This window comes from Lachnellula hyalina (genome assembly GCF_007821495.1).
Source record: "Lachnellula hyalina strain CBS 185.66 chromosome Unknown contig00022, whole genome shotgun sequence".
In the NCBI taxonomy this organism is placed as follows: domain Eukaryota; kingdom Fungi; phylum Ascomycota; class Leotiomycetes; order Helotiales; family Lachnaceae; genus Lachnellula; species Lachnellula hyalina.
In genome coordinates, this window is record NW_022157136.1 from 25,754 (window position 1) to 40,134 (window position 14,381).

The 14,381-nt window shown below is 47.1% G+C and overlaps 3 protein-coding genes across 3 annotated transcripts; 1 reads left to right on the forward strand and 2 right to left on the reverse strand.

Annotated features, from left to right (window-relative positions):
- Positions 1-44: 44 nt before the first annotated feature.
- On the reverse strand, positions 45-5,620 carry LHYA1_G002449 (uncharacterized protein; the record flags this gene model as incomplete). The annotated part of the gene is given in 10 exon segments (XM_031147425.1): positions 45-836; positions 890-1,100; positions 1,156-1,220; positions 1,269-2,198; positions 2,250-2,909; positions 2,955-3,548; positions 3,690-4,398; positions 4,448-5,082; positions 5,133-5,206; positions 5,224-5,620. 10 exon segments carry the CDS (start codon positions 5,618-5,620, stop codon positions 45-47), a joined length of 5,067 nt encoding a protein of 1,688 aa, XP_031007889.1.
- Positions 5,621-5,774: 154 nt separating this feature from the next.
- LHYA1_G002450 (uncharacterized protein) lies at positions 5,775-9,522 on the reverse strand (the record flags this gene model as incomplete). Its single annotated transcript, XM_031147426.1, has 5 exons — positions 5,775-6,287; positions 6,358-8,262; positions 8,317-9,240; positions 9,311-9,406; positions 9,451-9,522. The coding sequence occupies 5 exons, from the start codon at positions 9,520-9,522 to the stop codon at positions 5,775-5,777; spliced, it is 3,510 nt and encodes a 1,169-aa protein (XP_031007911.1).
- Positions 9,523-11,387: 1,865 nt separating this feature from the next.
- Positions 11,388-14,293, forward strand: LHYA1_G002451 (uncharacterized protein; the record flags this gene model as incomplete). Its single annotated transcript, XM_031147427.1, has 9 exons — positions 11,388-12,055; positions 12,113-12,266; positions 12,312-12,438; positions 12,495-12,726; positions 12,886-13,336; positions 13,399-13,494; positions 13,544-13,797; positions 13,856-14,139; positions 14,214-14,293. 9 exons carry the CDS (start codon positions 11,388-11,390, stop codon positions 14,291-14,293), a joined length of 2,346 nt encoding a protein of 781 aa, XP_031007848.1.
- Between the last annotated feature and the right edge of the window lie 88 nt (positions 14,294-14,381).

Here is a 14,381-nt window from a genome sequence, read left to right on the forward strand (position 1 = left end):
CATATTATTTTCATTGGTAATTATTACACCAGCCCCAGATCCCGTCACACAATATCATCACCAACGCTAACAACATTAATTGTCCTCATCTCCCGCCGCAATACTTTTCCAGGAACGCCGACGGCGGATTGCAACGGCTTCTCTATCCTTGCGCCAACCTCCAAGCTCGTAATCGTGCTCGCCCGACTAGGAATACTATCTGTCATGAGACTGGGCACACAACTCGTATTTCCAAACGCCAAACTTGGTACCGCCGAATCCTCAGCCGATGCCCGCTTCGGGTAAATAGGAGGCGGCATAACCAGGCTCGGCGTCAGCGTGTCAGGTATTCGAATCTGCTTGGAAATCGGCTCCATAGGTGTAGAAGAATGGCCAGATGTCCTGGAATAAGCCATATCCTTCTTCGCCTTCCCAATCCACAGCATCTGTTCATGCTCCCTCAGATACCTATCCCCACTAAAGGATTTCTGCACAATAGCCCTAGTGCGCATCCCTAGCGCTCTCCGAGCATCCTGCTGCTCATACATACGTTTCGTAATCCGCGCTACATCTTCAGGTGTCGGCTCTTCCGGGAATGAGGCATCTTTGGTTTCTTGAGCATGGTCGGAGTATTGCGCCCATTCGTCTAGTAGTGCCAGAAGCTTGATTTGGGCGCGGGCCATGGCGAGCGCATCGTTGGGTGCTACGACTGCGCTATAGCAAGCACCGTCAGAGGGATTGGTGAGGACGCGGAGGGAGGCGCCAACATCAGTACAGACGACTGGGGCACCGGTCAGGGCTGCTTCACCAAGGGCGAGGGGGAGGCCTTCGGAGACGGAGGAGTTGAGGAATACCCACTACATAAGAGTTAGTATATGAAAGAGGTGCAGGAATACAAGGTGCGACATACGGTGTTCTCGAGAACTTTGAGGGGGTCCGCTTCTCCTTGAAGCTTGACTTGGTGCCGTAGGGACTTTGTAGCGATAATTTCTTGGCACTGTGTCGTGTATGAAGGTGCTTTGTCAATAGTACCATAAATGTCCAATCTGAAGTCTCTAAAGCCCCATTTATTAACGATTATGTCTGCAGAAAGCAGCGCAGTCTTAATATCTTTGGCGTACCTAAGAATGTGAATTAGCAAATGATATAGCAGAGGGAGGAACGGTCGACACGTACCATACATGCGATAGCATTGTAACAGTTGGTATTGTGGTCTTGATCTCTTTTACTGGAACAAAGCGCTTTCATCTGTTAGCAGGGGTGATGAAGCAACGCGTAATGAGACATACCTGCATATCCGTAATGCCATTCACGACAGGATCTATCTTTCTCTTGAACGCTGCGCGATGCTCAATCCTTCCTTGGCAAGTGCCAATTTCAAGCTCCCAATTCGGGTTAAAGAAATCAGCACATGGCAAAATCGTGTCCGCATGATGCAAAGTTAGGACTGAAGTCATTCTCATCAAGCCAAGTAGCGAGTTCCTGACAAATGGTGAGAGTGGACAGAGCGCTGAAGAAAGATACAAGTTCGTTTCTCTCCAGCTAATAGCATGGTCCCATATCTGGAGGGTACAGCCCCGCTTGATTTTGCATATAACACCATACGAAGCACTAACGCTGTGATGAGATGCTTGAAAAACGGCGGGCATCTTGTCCGGGAGTGGGATAGCGAAGATAAATAGATACCGAGACCAGAGCTCTAGTCCTTGATCAAGCTGTCCTAGTGTTGGATGCTCTGTCTTCAGCCATTCCGATGAAGGCCGGGCATTTGTTGTAGTTTGGGAAAGCCATAGCCGTCTCCATGCAGCCTTCACCACTTCACTCCTCCACGTTTCGCTCCAATGCTTTGTTTCCTTGAAGTATGAGTTTAGATTCACAAGTGACCTTGTAAGTTGCTTGATATCGGCCACTGACAATTCGATTGCTCGAGCCCCTTTGATCATCGCCTCCAAGATAGGAACAAAGGCACGCTCAATTTCAAGGAGTGTGGCATGCGTGGTTATGTGCTCCACCTCTGAATCGAGCTTGTTATTGAAGAGACCGTGGGTGGGTGTCATCAAATCGAGGCCCCAGAGAGGGATGATCTTTAAGGAGTGCACGTTGCGCTCGATTTGGCGCTTGGGGAGCCCGAAATCGTTGGCGGATTCGGCGACCATGTGCCATTTAATCGTACGTAAATTGTTGACCACATCACTGCGGCAGGCTGAGACGCCACCACCCTGTTTTTAGAGTTAGGGTTGTTTTATAAAGGGAATAGAAGGATGATTTACCTCGTTTGGCCATGTTCCTGTATCGACGGCGATGACATGGAGCTGCGTTTCGTCTTCCTCTTGAGTAGTAATATTCGATCGGGTCCTGCTGACGGAATCTCCACCTTGGCCAAAGCTATACATGTCATTGATTTTGATAGAAAGCGGGGTCATGCTGGATATGCTGTTGTCAAGGTCTACGCTTGCCATAACCGCATCTCTATTTTGGTCAAGATAGTCTTCGGCAGCTTTCAAGTTGCCAATGTCACGCTTTCTCCAATACGGACGGAGAATTGGGTCACGACGAAGCAAGCGCTCATCAAGCCAACGTACTACTACACCGTCAAATGTGCGATCTTCCTTCCAGGCCTTCCAAAGCCAGGAACGGGTTTGCGTAGTTGAGACGGGGTATTGTCGAGTTGAGCGTCCAAGGAAACGAGCGAGTGGATTGAAGTCAATGGTACTAAAACCGAAGAGTGGGTTGTCGTCCAGGATAGAAACATGTTTGGGCCTCTTCAAAACATCCAGATGATCATATAGAATTAGTGGAGGTGTATCCACGGGTTGTCCATTCAGTGTGGTGACAATTATGGGGTGGAATTTATGGTCGTAAAAATACTTGCTTTCCCAGACATCTCTATCAACAACAAAGGTTGCTTCTGTGACTTGTGAATGTGGGACCTAAATAGTTAGCCCAGTATTCATTGTCTAGGGGTTGTCAATTACCCAAGTTTCGAGCTTTTCTGGTTTTCGTCGTGGAGGCGCACACCATGAAACAGTACAGCTCAAATGCGGAAGTACAAACACGGCGCGTAACAGTGCCCCAGAATGCTTCGGGCCCTTTTGGTAGTGATACTGGAATCGTATGAGGTTGTCGTCTTTGAAGTAGGAGCCAGAGTCGATCTGCCCTCTCGAATTATAGCTGATAGACTGTAGCGCATTTTTGCCAGCGATCGCCTTTCTGGTGATTGGAGTGTTGAGAAGGTCGGTCCTAGAGAGCCGCGTCTGTGCTGCCACATCAGAGTCTCTATAATCGTAGATGTAATCATTTACCGTATCTCCGCCAGATATTTCCACGCGGCGCTGCAGAGTCATGGTAGTTGAATATATGTTGACCGCGTATGAGTCCATCTTGGTGCTTGGCTCTATGGTATGATCACCGCGATACTGGATGAGCTTAAAGCTGTCTTTGTCAATTGGGTGGATGAAGCCTGTGTAGACACCGTCCAGATTACGGATCAAAACTCGACGTCGTTTGATAGTAACTTGGACACCGCGGATATTCTTCCACACTGCGGCCAACTTTGTACGCTTGTGGAACTATCATAGTCTTAGTATGCGAAGTCATAAACAGGAATGTGAATTGCAGATATAAGAAGAAGCCCTTACCAAAAATATTGGGAGAAGAAACTGTTGAATGCTCTTGGACCACATCCAAATCCCAATGAGTACTCCTCTTACCAAATAATTACCCGGATGAGACGCGCCCGGGAATCCATATCTGACCTCCCTTTGATACTCTGGATCTGCCACAAAGGCAATAGAAAAGAATTTGCAAAGTTTTCCCAAGTAGTGGTACAGCTTCCCAGTGTACATGCGAAGCTTCTCATAAGTCGAATATTTCGGAGGAGTAGCGGTATTTTCATGCAGGTCAATTACAGGAAGAACCGGCAATGAAGCAACTCTAGCAAGTTCGTGCGATTTGCTTGGGGGGTCTCTAGTGGCCCATGAAGTTGCACGCGCGAGTGAGACCGCAGTTGCAAATGCTGCATAATTGCAGCGAGCAATGTGTGTTTCCAGTCTAACTCCCGATGAAATGTTGAGTTTTTCCATAAATATTGGTTTCTGCTCTTCTAGGACTGAAGTTGAAATCCCTACGCACCGATCGATGAGATAGTGCCGCATCTCTGAAGGGAGCGCTTCCCATTCAAGGTCCGGGTCAACTCCAAGGCATAGGTCTTTCAGCAACTGTTTTTGGAGAACACTTAGTAGCTCAGGAGTATTTCCTAGTTTGGAGTTGATCTTCAGTTGGCGTTCTAAGGCACTTGAACAACCAGAGTTCTCTCTCCACCCTGCGTTGTTAAGTATCAGAGTTTGTGCAAGAAGAGCATCGCGAGTCTTGTAGCCCAAATATTGTTCAGCAGTAACCTGAACAAGAAGTTCTACTACCCTATAAAGGCGTTAACAAATATCTTAAGATTCCGAGGTGGTGAGCTTACTCTTGGTAGAAGCCAGGGGGGTGATCCCGACCCGTAGAAATACATTTGGTCTTGCACCCAACCAAAAGACTAACTGAGGTATTTCCAGTGTGGCTTACCGCTCTCATTGCATGGTCATACTTAGAGAAGTGTTCAATGGAGACTAATTCAATCTTGACTTTACCCTCGTTGAAAAGCTTGCCACTGAGACGAAGTAGATGTTCCGCCTCCGGGAAGGCTCGCTGTGCAAGGTCGGTGAGTTTTGAATCGCCACATCGGTTTAAGAGCCGAGAAACTTGGTGACCAGATGCTGACTGGGGCTCAATGTGCATTTTCTCTGCTCTTGGGAGCCCCTCCAATTGGTGGTAAAAGCCTTTGAGTTCTGGTTGGGACCAGGATTGATCGACACCTGGGCCAGAATATTCGTCATATGATCCTTTGGTGATGAGCGGGATGTGATCCTCAAATTTCCCAATGATTTTTCCGGCAAATAATGAGAGAATCGCTACAGTCCAAGTTGCTGATGCAAGAGCGACTACATCTGAGTATTTGAAATCTGGTGCTTCATGTTCGAGTATAAACCCGAGAGGTAAGCCAACACAGACACCAATTAACAGAGGCTTCAGAGCATGGGGTCCGCAAAATATTTTTGTGTACTGTCGACGTGTGAGTATTAATGTAATGGTGATAGACTTGCTATACGTACCTGGAACCACAAAAGACCTGCGTAAAGATATCCCTTTAATAAAATACACTTCAAAGGCTTTGGCCAAGCGAGATCTGGAGAAGTGACTTACCGGTGTAGGCTCCTACATAGCTTAGAAAATAGATTGACTCTTCCTTCTTCTTGGCAAACAACCAGATTAGGATCGATGTTACAGCTAGACCCCATATATGCCACAGCAAGTATCGAGAAAGTGTCTTCCAATATAGCAGCTTACGATTCTGCAACTTCATCTTCATGGCGTTTGCGATATCAGCATCAGACGATACGATCTCTTGATCACCAGTACCAGCCAGTTCGTGCAGCTTAGTAGCATTGAAATCAAGTAAGACCGCCCCGATCAGATAATAGGCTAGCCCAAAGCCCACGGGGATTCTCAAGGAGATTGAGGATGAACCGAGACCGAGAACATGGCGACCGTCGATCAAAGCGACCCACTTATCAAGAAGCGCCACGATGAAATATAACATTGTGCAGCCGATCTAATGGATCTTTAGAAGGAAACGAGTGTACTCCGGAAGTTGGCCTACCTCATCGCCGGCCTGTCGCCAGTGGATGAATCCAGAGTGGAATCTTATACCAAGTTGGGACTTTTGCAGAGAATCTAAAGCGACTTTAGCTGTATTATTCCATGACGAACTGAACATTATAGGCTTCGGAACACCAGTAAATCGGCAATACCAGTCCTAATTTTGTCAGGAACTTGTCAGATAAGAGGACGGTGCACATTACCATGAGGAAGATTGTTGATTCATATGATTTTACGAGTTTTGATACCATGGGATCGGTGTTTCCCTTAGCAAAAGCCGACTTCCGTAGTTCTAGGAGAACAATTTGTTGTAAAGATCCACGGGCCAATTTCAAGACACTTGGATCTGTCATCTTCTGGATGTCTTCTCTCTCACGAGGCGAGATAGTATTCATATGCCAACTCCTGAGAGCAGCGTCATCGATCAAGGCGATTTTCTGGTACCACGTTGTCCAACGTGAGCCAGTGCGTCGAACTCCGAGAAATAGCATAAATATGAACACGTAAATCACGGTTAGATAGATGGTGACATCGCTATGTGAGATGAAGATCGAGACCAGTGGCGAGATAAAGAGTATCGGGATACAGGCAATAATGATAACGCGACCCTGAGTTGAAGGTTAATACATCAAGACGACCAACGTTAGGAACATGTGGGCTATATTGCGTATTACTTACCGATTGAAATCCGGACCCCGTAAACTGGTAGTTGGCGAGTGCGGCCAATAAGCAAAGATACGTCGTTAAAGCAACAAGATACAGAAAGAAGACAATGGCTGCATGAGACCCGCTAGTGCAAAAGAATGCAATGAACCCGATTAAGCCTGCAATAAGTGTGAACGCAAATCCACCCAGCAAGCGTGTGACTACAAAATAGTTCATAGCAGAGAAGGCCATTGACGCCAAGTAGTAAGTTCCACCGCATGTAATCCACGTTCCAATTGCACCAGATAGTAGCAGAGATACCATCAACGCAACCGTTGCGCTATGCTGTTCTTGATAGGACATCTTTCCACTCAGGTAAAGGCCGTGACCAGTAGTAGTAAGCATTAGGATATCAATGAGAGCCGGGATGGCGAAGACACTCAAGAACGTGAATCGTTGGTACGTAGGCATTCCCATTGCCTTCTGATTCTGGTCAACGTCCATTCGTGCTTCCGAGTAGGCTGAATCGAGAGCTTCTGAAGTGTCCATAATTGTAGGAGGCTGATATCTAGATTCGCCATAGTAATTGCGGAATTTCTTGAAAAGAAGTTGTCCAAACTGACTCGGAGTGATATCAAAGTATGCCTCACATCGCGATCCCAGTGCAAAGAGTTCGGCAAAAGCAGCAGCTTGATCGGGCTGATCGTTGAAAAGCGGATTTCTGTCTGTGACTTCGATGTACACCTCTTCGAATGCTGCTCTTCGCATGGTACAAAAAGCCGAAAGAGCGAATATGTCGCCGATAGCGTCTGGATTTGAATGTTGAAGTGACAATTCAAGAGCTTCAACGATGGCGTTCAGATTGTTACGGTTTCGAGTTTTGAGGGCCCTCAAGACCGTCCCTTCGACTTCTTGGAACAAAGACATTGCGGCTGGCAGATCTGGATGCGAACGTTCGGACTTACAGTGCCACTGTAATCTTGTTTTCACCAACTCCTCTGCGTTTATATCTCCACTGATGTATCCAATTGTATTCAGCGCCCTGAGCTGACTCAGACTTGGGACATCAATCAATGCCTCGGTTGCCGCAGACGTTACACGCCTTGGAATTTCTTCGTTATTTGATTTCGGGGCAAGGGAAAGACGTTGCAGTAGTAGGATATTTTCATCTGGAGTGAGCAACGAAATGTCCTGAATCATCCGTGGAGGCAGATCATGAGGCGAAACGAGAGTGTCTTGCCATTGACCAAACGAAATCTCAGCAGCAAGACATTGATCCCGTGTTAAGCCTTCGCTTGACAAGAAAGCATGGAGCAGGACGCTCAATATATCATGCGAACTTTTGGAGATATATATATCGGTGGTGTTTTGTGACTGGTGATATACTGCCCAGAATTGCTTCCTTCCCTTCTTTTGGAAGCCGGAATGCAGCCCCAGGAAGACTTGAACGTTACCACAGCTATCATCGAGAGTCTGGGATAACTCCATTGCCAAAGTCTCGATACTTTTAGACGAGCAAGATGCACCAAGATTCGTAGACTCCGTCCAAAAGTCGGTTTCGGCGATGAACCTTCCCAATTTCTCTCCATATTTTCGGAGTTCGGGAGGACCGACTGCGTCCAGAAGTTCTAGCTTCCTGAGATTTCTCTGGGAGAAAATGATATCTCTAAAATCGTCCTCCGTGACATCTACTCCCAAAGGGCAACACCCCAGCCCATCAAGGCTGCTACAACCCCTTGTCGGTACACAAAGCGGATCTCTCAACTCCGCATCTCGCAGAATAAACCACTCGGAATCTCCCAAATCGGAGGCAGTTGCCTCTGGAGCTGCTGTTAAGTCATGGCGTGTGCACAGGCTACCCATCTCAACGTCCTTCAAAGTAGGCAGCAAGTTTTCAAGCTGCTCATTGATGCAATGATATTGATCGGAATATTGCACCTGTTTTCATAGATTGTTAGTCTGGAATAATAATAATGCGTTGGAGCCACTTACAGCTCGCTTGCTTTTCCATTGATCGTGCAGCTCCATTACGCGAGGTTCTTTCAGCCAATCAAATGCACTCAGAGGTTCAAATGGAACAACTTCAATAGACGCATCAACAAGGGCGCTATGCGGGCCGATCCAAGGAACAGCATTGTAAAAGCTACACCATGTAAACGTTCTCTTCAGAACTGCGCTGGAAGGTACTACGCCATCTCCCAATGTATCCCAGATCAAGACTGTAAAGTCTCTCAGGCAGGCTTGCGAAACAAATGCCTTGAGTGTGGTACGCAAAGATTCCAACCCAAAACAATCGCGCCTCTCTCCATTTTCCAAGATAAGGCAGTTACGGATCACGAGCCCAGAGATTGCGTCACAATCCAAAACGTTTGAATCATGTAGAAAGTTGGGAGCCGAGGTCTCCAAGTAGACTTCAAGATCGAAGACGGAAAGTGCATCAATCAGCGCATGTAAGACCTTGTTCGATATCGCCTCCCAGCCTGCCAGAAGGACACCAGTAAAACCAGTGCTGCGCCCTTCGTAGTCCTGAAATCGTGTAGCAATGAGAGTCATCAATTGATCAATCCCCGAGATAAGCAGGTCTCCTGACTGCTTGGTTGCGATTGGCATATGTAATATTTCGCCAATATCGAGTCTGCCAATGACAGATTGCGATTTGTGCTGCTGCTGGTTATGCGGGCGCTGCGCTAATGCGGCAACAACATTGCGCCCAAGAGGATCGATTATTATTGCATCTTTATCGGAGAGAATTTTTTCTTGGTCTGCCGAAATTTTTTCATCAAAGTGTCCCAAATAAATCCCAAGGGACTTTGGTTTCAGCTTGTCGGATTTCTCAAGCGTCAGTTGTGACCGCGAAGCTGTGTACTTTTGTAGATGACTCGCAACCTCAGCGGGGAGAACATCAGATGCTTGGTTCTAGTGTAACAAAACTATAAGTATGATTTTTGGTATAATCGGGAAACAACATTAAGTTTCAAGAACTAACCCCGATTGAAAAATGCTGGTAACACTTTTTGAGAAGAGTAAAAGCGATGTAAGTGGAGCCAATAGTAATGGACGTGAGGGCAGCACCGATGAGAACCTATATTGTTAGTAAAGTATATAAAGTTATGACGCTTAGCTCACCCATTGCCACCAGTGATCAAAGAGTTGAGATCCGCTGCTTGCATCGATGGGAAGGATGTACGTGTTGACCATTGTCACTAAAAGCGAAAGAATGTGAAGTTCCGCATATAAACGACTAAAAATTAAATAAGCTACTGCAACTACAACATCCACATAGGATGTTGTGTGTAGTCGAAGTACCTGCAAGCCTACAATAACTTCTTTTGCAAGGCTGTGAGGATACTTGGACGGAAAGGGGTGGCGGACGCCGCGGGAGGAAGTAATATTCGTGGTGATGAGTTTCTGGTACCAAAATCTCCTTGAAAGGTTGGTTAGGGGAATCTATAAGAAGGGCCGGCTCAGTCCCTACCTGCCAACTGACGTAGGCTGTCAATAGAACACCCACCATGGACTATTAAAAGCACTTCAGCACGGAAGCTGAAGATAGAGACCGGGGTGAGTAGAAAGACATAGACGAATCCTGATCTTCTCATCCTCATTCGAGGACTTCAAATTTCTAGCTCTAGGAAGAAGCGGTGACCACTATCCGGGTCCGAGAGCTCATGAGCTGGCTGCAAGTTTTACCTCACACCCCCAGGCGGCGATCACATAGCTCGTATTGCTCTGATGTTAAATCTTCCATGACAACAATGCATTAGCCACGAGCTAGGTACTTGAATTGGGACGAAAGCGTTGATGCATGCGAGAAACGCATGCAAGAAACGCATGCAAGAAACGCATGCAGGGCTCTTCCGGGATCCTAGCAATCCACGATATCGTCATGCATGCACGTAGAGGATGTCAAAAGAGGATCAGCCACTCGACGCAGAACTAGGAAGCGCTGAATTGGACAACTTTGGCCCTCGTGCCGGGAGTAGGGAGTCACATAGCGTGGAATGGAAGCGCCAAGAATAGCGCCAGGGGCCCAATGCGATGGTTGCACTGGGACTGTGAATAGAAATAGTATATGATTTTCCCAGGACTGTGGTCTGACAGACAATTGCATGTCTCTGGTAAGCTGTCGTGATCGGATGGATGTATCTGCTCCATGTCGTCAAACACCCTTGGCGTACCTTCGTACCGTACTCGAGTACGAGCAGTGCACTGGTGGTGTAGATTCTCCACTTACTCGTAAAGCAGCGAGTCACAGGGGTCTAAAGCGCCGGGTCCAAAGGTTAAAATCAACGTTCCACCGCCTCAATGCAGGTATTTATTCCTTTTTATTCATCTCCACGCTTCACTTCACCCGTGAACCAGCCTCCATGTCTCGCGTTTTGTGTTCCCACGCCGTCGTACATCCGTATCGGCATCGGGGCATCCGTAAACGGGCCAGAAGATGCACGGGATAATTCCATTTCGCAAACTTCACCTCTTTCGACCTCCCTGTTGGCCTATTCCGTATAACTTGCGCCTCAATCCCAGTGCTCCCCCCCCCCCCCGTCGTGGCTGTCAAGTAGCAGCGCAGCGCAGACGACAACCCTGATGCTGACCCGGGATGAGATCTGTTCACCTCAACCCGGTCAAAATCAGAAAACATCATCTTTGGCATACTATACTGCAAATCGTCGATAGTGGGAGCTGAGTGAAGGTCACGGCGTCATACAATTTCAGCTATAACAACCAAAAATAGGATCCACGCGTCTATTTGTCATGCTGGCTCTTACCATTATGTTATGGAACCCGAAATCCGAGTTGCGGAATCGTTCTTGTGTTTAGATCCGTCCCGCGAATCACTCTAAAGAACGTTCTGTTCGTCAGCCACTGGTGCCATGACTGAAAAAGCATTCTAGAAGTCTAGGTGGTTTTCGTATTTCCACGAACTTGTAAGGAAACCCCCTGATCGTCTGTGATCTAAAAAGTATATACATCCGCAGAGAACGCATAGCTGCTTCTTGCTCTCCCATAAAAAAGTTCCCATATTTTAGAGGGATCTACAATTTCACTTCTTTACCATCAACATGATTTCCAAAGTAGTTTTTCAATCTGCTGTCTTGGCAGCGTCCATCTCGTTTATCACTGCCGCATCTGCATCCCCACAGGCGAAAATCAGTAATGCCAAACCAGAGGCTATCGTTATACCCTCCGCTGTTCGCGGACCAGTTCCAGTCGTACAAACAGTATCTGCGGAAATCAACAATGTCGCCGTCAATTCTAATACTTCAGCTATAACCTCTAACGTGACCACTCCAGCTGCCGTCGTCGCTGCAACAACAGTGAAGAGTACTGTTTTGATACTCGCTCGAGATACTGCATCTTCATACTCTGGATATTCTGGTCTTAATGGCTACGCCATTCCATATCAAGTTGTTGTCGTCCCTCAGGCTGGCGTCACTCTCCCCAATCTGAACAGCAGTGCGACTTCTGGCAATTATGGAGCCATCGTTATCTTGTCAGAAGTCAGTTACGACTATGGAGGCACACTGGGCTTCCAGAGTGCTCTGACTTCAGCGCAACTAGCTACTCTCTACCAGTATCAAAACACGTTCGGTGTACGGATGGTTCGCTTGGATGTTTTCCCATCTGCAGATTCTGGGACAACAGCTCTTGGTGACTGTTGTGGCGATGGGGTGGAGCAGCTTTTGAGCATATCTGATACAACTAAATTTCCTACTTCTGGTTTGAAGACGTGAGTTCAAAGCCTTCGCTCCTTTACGGGAGTCTCCACAGCATCTAACAACAGCAGTGGAGCAGGAGTGAGCACCCAAGGGCTCTATCATTACCCGGCAACTATTACCAACTCCAGTATTGCTACTGAGTTTATTCAGTTTGCTCCGGCTGCTGGTTTTAGCACAACATCTACAGCTGGGGTCATCAACAATATTGGTGGCCGACAACAAGTATGAGACATATCACGTGAAATGGGCTGCACTAACATCAAGCAGATGGTGTTCTTTATCGGTTTTGCAACAGACTGGTCCGCTACGTCCAACCTGCTCCAACACGCATGGATTCATTGGGCTACGCGAGGCTTATACACCGGGTTCCGTCGTGTTAACCTCAATACACAAGGTTTGTTGAAAATCTAGAGTTTAGCTCTACTCTTGCTAATGATTGGGTTTGAATAGTTGATGATATGTTCCTGGAATCGGATATATACAGCCCCAACGGTACCACATTTCAAATCACGCCTGCTGATTTAGCCCAGCATGTCACCTGGATGGCTACTGTCAACGCTAAGCTGAATGCTGGGAGTAATTACTTTGTCGAGGTTGGTCATAATGGTAATGGCAACATTGAGGTAATTGACTTTGATTGGATTGGTTATTCGAAAAATACTCACGTGACTCTAGGATTCCAGTGATGTGGCGACAGGTACACGTAAGTACACAATTCCTTGCTGAAACATAGTTCACGTTGAATTTTGGAGTTGACGGCCTTTTCCTACCCAACCTTTCCTGCCAATGCCTTATATACTCCGAACCGTTTGGTTTTGAAAGATTTGACACTAACTCCAAGTTGTTGGCACTTAGAATGCGGAAGTGGCCCAATCGAATACGGGGATCAGATAGACACGCCCCTCGAGTTTCAAAAGCCACTTGGCACAGGGACAAATCTATGGCCAGCAAATGCACTTTTGTATCCATATACCACTGTCTGCACTAACCTTGACGCGCTTAAGATATGGTGGGCAACCCCCGCAAACCGCGATGTCTTTGCGCACGTTTCCCACACTTTCACCCACGAAGATGAAAACAATGCTACATACTACGATGTCACTCGGGAAATTTCTTGGAATGCCGCTTGGCTCTCACAAGTCGGCATTGCATCAGCTTCTAAGTTCAGCCCCAAAGGTATAATCCCTCCAGCCATTACTGGTTTACATAACGGCGATGCTCTTAGAGCATGGAAGGATAATGGGATTGTTAATGTTGTGGGAGACAATACTCGCCCTGCTTTATTAAACACTGTAAGAAATGAATCAATATCCTGCTATTTTCCATCTATCCAGACTGACTTTTGGTCCTACAGCAAAATGAGCATTGGCCACTAATCACAACTGTTACTGCAAATGGATATGACGGAATACAGATCACTCCACGTTGGGCTACCAACATTTACTATAATGTTCGTCTGATTCCGTCTTTAATTGTATCGTTGTGCTGATATTTTCAAGTGTAATCTTCCTGATTGTACCGTTCTCGAATGGATCAACACATCTGCAGGCAAGGGAGATTGGTACGCCTTGTTGGCAGTTGAAAAGAACACAAATACGCGCCATCTCCTCGGGCTCCACCATGACCCTTTCATGTTCCACCAAGCCAACCTGAATTACCAGACAGCTAGCGAGACCGTTATTAACGGAGTCAGCACAAAGTATTCCATGCTACAAGCATGGGTTGAAACCGTGGTACAGGAGATGATTAGAGTGTAAGTCGCCCGCCGTTCGGAAACGCTTAGCTTCTCGGGACTAATCTATGCTTCCAAGTGTCAACTGGCCTATCATCTCATTGAAGCACGACGACGTGAGTAACCTCCGCTTGCCATTGCATGGACATATACTGACACCACGTCCGCAGATTGCAACGGCGTTCGCCAGCCGCATGGCGCGGGATGCCTGCGGTGCCAGCCTCGCGTTCAACGTGGACCCAACCGCCCAAACCATCACAGGTGTAACACTTACAACGACCGGTAACACGTGTTCGACGACGATCCCCGTGACCGTCCCAGGAGCCGTGACGAGCACCCAAGGGTTCAGGACCGAGCAGATTGGTACGTCGATTATTTTCCTTCCAAGTTCCAACTCCACTCTGGGTTTCCAGTCATGTGTGTTAACCCTTTTATAGGCTCCGATCCTCTTACCATCTGGGTACAGATGTCGGGTCTTCCAGTCACGTTCACCCTATCTACACCGATTTCTCTTTAAAGAAAAGTCTCAGTTGTACATCCAAGATGAGTAATATTAGATCAGCATAGCACGCGAAAAATTACTGTCAAAGGGATTCGCGTGGGGT